Source organism: Penaeus chinensis, chromosome 19 (assembly GCF_019202785.1).
Source record: "Penaeus chinensis breed Huanghai No. 1 chromosome 19, ASM1920278v2, whole genome shotgun sequence".
In the NCBI taxonomy this organism is placed as follows: Eukaryota; Metazoa; Arthropoda; class Malacostraca; order Decapoda; family Penaeidae; genus Penaeus; species Penaeus chinensis.
In genome coordinates this window covers 9,149,723-9,157,222 of record NC_061837.1, presented here as the reverse complement: position 1 = coordinate 9,157,222, position 7,500 = coordinate 9,149,723, and the positions used below count along the sequence as shown (strand labels likewise).

General features: G+C 37.5%; 1 protein-coding gene across 6 annotated transcripts in view; it reads right to left on the bottom strand.

The window, feature by feature from the left end:
• LOC125035160 (UTP--glucose-1-phosphate uridylyltransferase-like) overlaps positions 1 to 7,500 on the bottom strand; it is a 36,242-nt gene that overhangs the window by 3,821 nt on the left and 24,921 nt on the right. For 2 of the 6 annotated variants that reach the window (XM_047627365.1, XM_047627364.1), the window contains exons 2-9: positions 7,134 to 7,475; positions 3,460 to 3,690; positions 3,059 to 3,241; positions 2,519 to 2,623; positions 1,873 to 1,973; positions 594 to 669; positions 159 to 305; positions 1 to 49 (exon numbers count right to left, since the gene is read on the bottom strand). The exon at positions 1 to 49 is cut by the window's left edge and continues 90 nt beyond it. In XM_047627365.1, the coding sequence (XP_047483321.1) occupies positions 1 to 49; positions 159 to 305; positions 594 to 669; positions 1,873 to 1,973; positions 2,519 to 2,623; positions 3,059 to 3,241; positions 3,460 to 3,690; positions 7,134 to 7,268 (1,027 nt within the window). In that variant the 5' untranslated portion in view covers positions 7,269 to 7,475. Of the gene's footprint in view, positions 50 to 158; positions 306 to 593; positions 670 to 1,872; positions 1,974 to 2,518; positions 2,624 to 3,058; positions 3,242 to 3,459; positions 3,691 to 7,133 lie in introns of all 6 variants that reach the window. The other 4 variants (XM_047627368.1, XM_047627369.1, XM_047627367.1 and 1 more) reach the window with 3 other exon arrangements.

Genomic DNA, 7,500 nt, shown 5'->3' with positions numbered 1-7,500 from the left:
CAATCTCAAGCAATCTTAACTTATCATCATACTGGATCAAGGTACCACCCTGGAGGAGTCATCAAAATTATAGCATTAAACATTATCCTATGGTAGTGCTACTACTATACAGGTAAAAATGTTTTATTGCTTTGGATACATATAAATAAAAGGTTTACCTTAACATCAGCCCTCGTCTTGTCTGTAACCTCCATCAAAAACTCACAGTGGCCACTATTGTCACCACTAAGAAGGAAGTTGAGAATGTTGAGATCAACTGTTGCTCCCAAGTTGTCAATGTTACTGATAAAGACATATTCCTTGCCCTGTGAAAAAAAAAAATCCTTTATTCACATATGTAATCTCTGGGAGGAGGACAAGTTAGAAGGGAGTGTAGATGAGGAGAAAAAGGAGAAACAAGAAAAGGACAAGAAGCAGTAACAGACAAAAAATGAGGCAACAATGAACTTAAAGAAAAAATGCAAAATCATCAATATATACAAGTAACAACAAATCAAAAACTTAAATAAAAGAAGGGAAACAATAACTACCTGGCAGCAGATATGAAAAACAATTGTTAAATAAAATAGTTAAATGTTAAAAAAAAGCTTTACCTGATTGATAAACTCTTGCAAAAGTCCAGAGTTCTTGAATGATTGATAGAAGTCACCGTGACCAGGAGGATACCACCTGCAGACCATAAAATAACATTGTCAATATCAGTAATGAATGTGTCTAGAGAGGAACCCTATGATTTATTTTTTGTTTAACCCATTTCTGCCGGGAAAATGAATGAAAAATAAGGAAAATGCTGTGCTCATTTTTTTATATTTTTGTGAAATGTGTCCGTACATAGATGGCTCTGCTAGCGCTTAGCCATAAAGAATTTCACCTTTCCTTGAATTGGCAGGAAAATCATATTTTTACTAGTGCTATAAATATAGATGGTGTTACTTTTATTATAAACATTATAATTACTATGATGTTAGTAACAGCAAAATAAGATAACGTTAAATATTTTTGTAAATCGATGAAAAGGGTGAACAGGCGAGACGGGCAGTACTCATAACTGGCTCACTGGTGACTTAGTACAAGTGTAGCCATCTATGCATTAAAACAATCAAACAAGTAAACTCACAATGGGCATGGCATGTACATACATGCCATGCCCGTTGGCAAGGGGTTCATACTAGGATGCCTATCACACTAGACCTATTACATTCTCCATGAATATCAACTAGCAATCAATTCTAGCATCATCATCACTGCTATATGATTGGCTGTAAATTTTGTTGTACAGACACCAAGGAGTCAATTAGTAGGCCCTAGTGACCGTGCCTGATTTCCCTATTCCTTGAATTTACAGGATTTTTTTCTCCAAATGCTATTAATATCAATACTGTTATTAGTGTTATTCACTTGATGACCATTATAATGTCATCATATGCTAATAACAATATAAATAATAAAATTATATAAAAGAATCTTTCCAAAAATCAAGGAAAGTGGAAACACGAGAGATGTATGTATTCATGTCATCTGAATTCAATGGGACAAATGTAATGAACATAATTACTTCTGTATCTGCTGCGGTAACTGTGGCAGAGCTAACAGTGGCAAAGATTAATAATGATCTAGCTAAACATAACAATAGTTCCAAGAGGCTCTCAAAAGCCTGAAAAGTGCCTAATTTTGGACATCCTCAGGTAGACATATTATTTAACTAAATGTTTGTTTGGCAATAATTAAAGTTTTTTTGCTACTGCCTAATCATTCATATTAATCCTCATTAAAAAGTGATAAGGTGTGAGTGGGATCTGGATAATTATAACATATTTTGATCAAATGTGCCAATAAAATATTTCAATTAACAGATCAAATCTTTCAACTTACGCTTCCAAATCAGATTCAACGCTGCAAGTCTTGGCAATGGGCATCAAAGATTCTTTATTGATACGTGGGTACCTGGATTGGTTGAAAGTGTATGTTTTTACCTGGAAGACAAAAAAACAGTGGTTATAAATTAAAGGATGTCACATGTCCATCTAAATTATAATATACAAAACAACAACTACTACTGAATAAATAGTATAAGACTATTTACATGTATTAATAAACAAAAAAATACTTTGTAGACATGAGGGGTTATTTACAATCAGCATAAGTGTATGATAAGACCACTGATCCCATCTTGGATACGTGATCTGCAGTGATTTAAATAATAAACCTCTAATACTTGTCAATATCTGTTATATCAAGGCTATCAAATGCAAAACCAAAGTAATTTTAGATCTTATAATTAATCTTCCTTAAATATAATTTCTGGTCTTGCTTCCTATGTCTCCTTATATCACAAGAACATCTTATTCTTTACCTGACTCTTGTCTTCTTACTAATTACTATTTTACTAGTCTTAGTCTGTATCACATGAATAGCTCATGTGAAATAATATTTGAACAAATAACTGTCCTGTCAGTAACTTATCACTGTGTTCTCTTTTCTACTACTGTCATTTGTGATTAGCAGATTACTTCCTTACCTGAAATCCCTGATACTTGCGGATGACCTTCTGTGTGTCTTCATCAGTGTTGAAGGAGTTCATCAGTACAAGTGGCACATCACAACCATACGTCTTATTCAGGTGCTAAACGATGAGAAAAAAGATAAGACTACATATATGATAAAAAATTAATAGAAATAAAATAAAGTAAAAATTTTAAGAATCAAGAAAAATAACCTTTTATATATGAATGAAAACATCAATTCTCACTAAACATTAAATGACATCCACAGTGTTCTGGGCCCTATATTTTTTCAGAATCAAAAGAATCTATAAACTGTAAACTTCTTAATTTACTTACAAATGCTTTTATTAACTTAAAGATACATATATATTAATTCTACAAATACAGAAAATGACTATGTAACATAACTCATCCCACAATTATCTGCATTTATTTCACTACACAGTATATTCATATGTTGATTATAGTTAGCAAAATTAACAGAAGAGGAAGCAAAGAGAAAGGAAAATATGAATTGCATATTATGCAAAACTGGCGACAAAAGTTAAACTTACTTCGATTTGTTGCACAGTAAGGTCAAGGAAAGTTAATTCTGAGCGTACAGGGATGATGGATTTTGGACCCTGACACCCCATAGATGTACCCAGGCCACCATTCAGTTTCACCACGACTAACTTGTTGAGCATGTCTCGAGCACGGGACGAATCTGGTCCACATAGCTCAGAATATTTCCGTACCTGCAGTACAAGTTGTTGCTAATTAATCACCATATCAAAGAATAAATAATAAAATAATACAGTGACAGAAGAAAGTAATCTATTGAACTTAAAGATGCTGTTTCCTTTTATCCCAAGACACTATCATCACTAGTTTTAAAACTTAATTTCATAAACATGTATTACATGTACTGCTCCTGTGAATTAGATAACAATTATGAATAATAGTCCATACTTACAGCTCCATCATGCAGTTTCTGGATGTTATCCCATTCCACTGATGGTCCAACCTCATTGATAAAACGACTGAAGAGCTTTTCAAAGCCCTCAAAATCTTTCTGTGTGGTTTCTTTGAGCTGGGCCTGGCATGTGTTTGTCAACTTCTGCAATTCATGTGCTAGCTGCACTTGGGCATCCTTCTTTGTCAGCTCCTTGAACTCCATGGAGGGAGATCTCTGGTGACCAAACACCTGTGGAGAATATGATTGTATCATGTTTAGTTTCACTTTCCACAAAAATGATCAACAAAATGGGCACACTGAATATTCTAAGCAAGTGCAACAACAGGAAGCAACTATCAGCTTATCTGCGGAAGACAAATGGTGCAGGCATGGGAATTTTTTCTATACCAAACAGTTAATTTTCTAAACATTTATATATATAGATGCATGCATATTTATATATATATATATATATATATATATATATATATATATACACACACACATATATAAGTATATATCTATATATATACATATATATTTATAAATATATACATATACATATATATTATACACATACATATACATATATTTATATAAATTTATAAATATATATATATGTGTATATGTATGTATATTTGTATATATATATATACACACATGTTTATATGTGTGTGTGTGTGTGTGTGTGTGTGTGTGTGTGTGTGTGTGTGTGTAAATATATACAAGTGTATGAATGTGTATGAATGTGTATGAATGTGTATGTATGTGTGTATGTATGTATGTGTGTATATATATTTATATATATGCACATATATATGAGGGGGCTTCAAAAAGTTCATGGAAAAAGTCAATAGCTATAAATCATATGGAAGAATTTTGATTTCAATGCACCTGCACATTCTTGTACCAAGGGGTATAATAAAGTCAAAAGAGCTGCTCTGACATGGTTCTATCACAAGACTTCCAATTGATGGCAATGTATTATCACCTGCATTAAGGGTTCATGTTTGAACACATTGGTACAAGAATGTTAGGTGCAGAAAAATAAATAAATATATATAAATAAATATATATATGCTGAGGGGGAGAGCTACTGCTCCTGACACCCAGCAAGTGTGGCAGGCTGTGGGTCCTGTTGAGAGGGCGACTGCCGGGGCATAGGTTGGGAGTGAGGTGACATCCACCTGGAGTGACTGCCTAAGGTTCAACCTCAGGTGGGCTGTCTAGGTGGCTCTTTGTATTAGTAAGTTCATCTACCCCGGTATCTTGGGAGCTGAAATGGTTGATGTGGCTGCCCTCTTGGGGATGAGAAGACCTGGTGAGTGGATGCACCTACTGCTGGTTGGGATGGAGCTATCATCATAATCTCCAGGGGATAGCCATAACCATCTCCAGCAGACTACAGCCTTCGGTAGTGGAGATTACTCTGGTTGATGAGTGTATAATGGTATGGAGATTGAAACATTGCATTTGATTTCATGTCTCTGTTGTGTAAGCTCCTACCATTATTTGCCCACTATATGTGAAAGGCTAGTTATGACTGACATTTGTCCCCAGAGATATATTTGCATTAAGAGTTTACATTGTGATTGATCTGGTTACAAGATATCTGTCCATGGTGAGAGAGCTAATTCAAGTGAAAATATCCTCGTCTACAACTTTGCTAAGTCAAAGAAATTGAGGATTTCTAGCTCATGGTATCAGCACTCCAACCCGCATCAGTGATTATGGTACTGTGGATAAGATTGACCACATCCTTATTAGCAATCAGTGGTGCATTCTTCTGAACTGCAAGGATTACTGGAGTTCTAAATTCTATGATATTGACAATAGACTGGTCATGGCTATCCTTCAGGTCCATTTCAAAGTATCTCTGTATGTCCAGTGTCCACCCTAGGGTGGACAACCTTGGGGAGGAGTGTCTGCAGGTTTGCCACAACCACCAATCATCATAGAACTTCCTGCCCTGTTTGGCCTTAGGCAGGTAATCTCTAAGCTGAAGGGTGGTAAAGTGTTGGACACTTGCAGTATTCCTGCTGAAATGCTAAACGTTGGAAGTGGACCTATAACATGCTTGCTGTCCTGGTTGCCCTCCTTATTCTGGTATCACTCCCCTGGACCATTTGAGGGTCATGGCCATCCCTTTCTGGAAGGGGAAAGATCCATGGGACTACAACAAATATCATGGCTCAGCATACCAAGAAAGGTCCTCTCTCACACTTTTGTGAGACATATCAAATACCACTTAATAAGGCACCAGCCCCTGGAGCAATCTGAATTCACTCCAGGCAAACCCACACAAGACCATATCCTTGTGCTTTGAGTGATTGTGGGACTCTGTTAGTCTAATAATCCAACAAGGTTTATTAGACTAATAGCAAGTCTATATACTGGTGCTGAGACTCCTGTAAAGTGTGGGGGGTCTTGTCTAGCTTTTCTCCTTTTAATTCAGGGAGTGGCCTTGCACTAACTTTAAACACTTGATGGACTGGATAATGGGTAGATTACTATTTGAAGTCACTGTGGAGCAACACTGAGCAATAGTAAGGTCAACAATCTTACTATGCTGCTATCCTATTTGATTCACTTGAATCTCTAGCTGCATTTAGCAATGAGGTGAAGCCCTTGGGTATAGATCTCTTGAACTGATAGCAAGATCCAGGATTTTTTGGGCCAACTAGAACCTGTTCCGTCCATACATGTTGTGGCAATGGCAGTGAAGTCACAGAGACCTTTACATACCTTGGTAGTGTAATGCATGACTCTAGACTGTCAAACCACAAAGTCATCAGACAAATTGGCCTGGCAACAAGTGCCATGATCTTCGTCAACAGATGCCAGTGCCTATACAGAAGGACCACACTACGTGTTTTCACAGCCCACATACTGCCAGTTTTGCTTTATGGAAGGTAAACATGGACACTATTCCCTGCCTTGGAGACTCATCTTGATGTCTTTGTAATATATCCTTGTGCTGGATCTTGGGAAACAGTTGGCCGGCTCTAAGGGCCCCTTGTTTATTTCACCATCGATGATCCTACTCCCCAGGTTGTCTCACGCGACAACTTCGGGTTGAGGAGCCTTTTAAGATGGCCTGGGCAGTTTGATCAAACCTGTCGCAAGGAGTTTGAGATGGGACACGGACCCGCCATGAGGGACCCTAATGACTGGGAGCGAAGGGTGGATGTGGCTATGCGCCCCATCGGCGTCAATCTTCATTGATAAATACAATATTATATATATATATATGTGTGTGTGTGTGTGTGTGTGTGTGTGTGTGTGTGTGTGTGTGTGTGTGTGTGTGTGTGTTAGTGTGTGTGTGTGTGTGTGTGTGTGTGTGTGTGTGTGTGTGTGTGTGTGTATGTGTATGTGTATGTGTATGTGTATGTGTATGTGTATGTGTATGTGTATGTGTATGTGTATGTGTATGTGTGTGCGTGTGTACATAGAGAGAGAGAGAGAGAGAGAGAGAGAGAGAGAGAGAGAGAGAGAGAGAGAGAGAGAGAGAGAGAGAGAGAGAGAGAGAGAGAGAGAGAGAGGGAGAGACAGGTGGGTGGGTGTGGATGTGTGGGTGTGTTTCTGCATATCAACTTCAGTATCTCTCTTCATGGGCAACCCCTTTACAATATCTGGAAAGCGCAAACCACACCAAAAAGGCCACACGACACCCTTAGGAAGTCCATTATTACCTCACTGTAGCGGTCGTAATTCCTGGGTAACGAGACGTTCCCTCTCGTGGCAAAGCGAGCGGTGTTTGCAAGGTTCAACGTAAGCAATCCCCCGTTGACGTAGGGGAGCGAACTGGTCGTGGAGTCAACTACCATTTTTCTTTTTCTTTTCCAATTATAATGAACCGCTTTTAGTAACACTTTAACTTCAAGTTGTGTGAAATACAATTATTTTTTCTCTCTCTCCGACTCTTTACTGTTTCTCGATGGTGTGTGGACACTTGATGTTCCTATCCCTTCCTCTCTAAACTTTTGATATACATGTGGTATGGTCCTCCTGGTGCCAGATGTATTTTTATATTCCTGATACATGAAACCAACTCTTTAA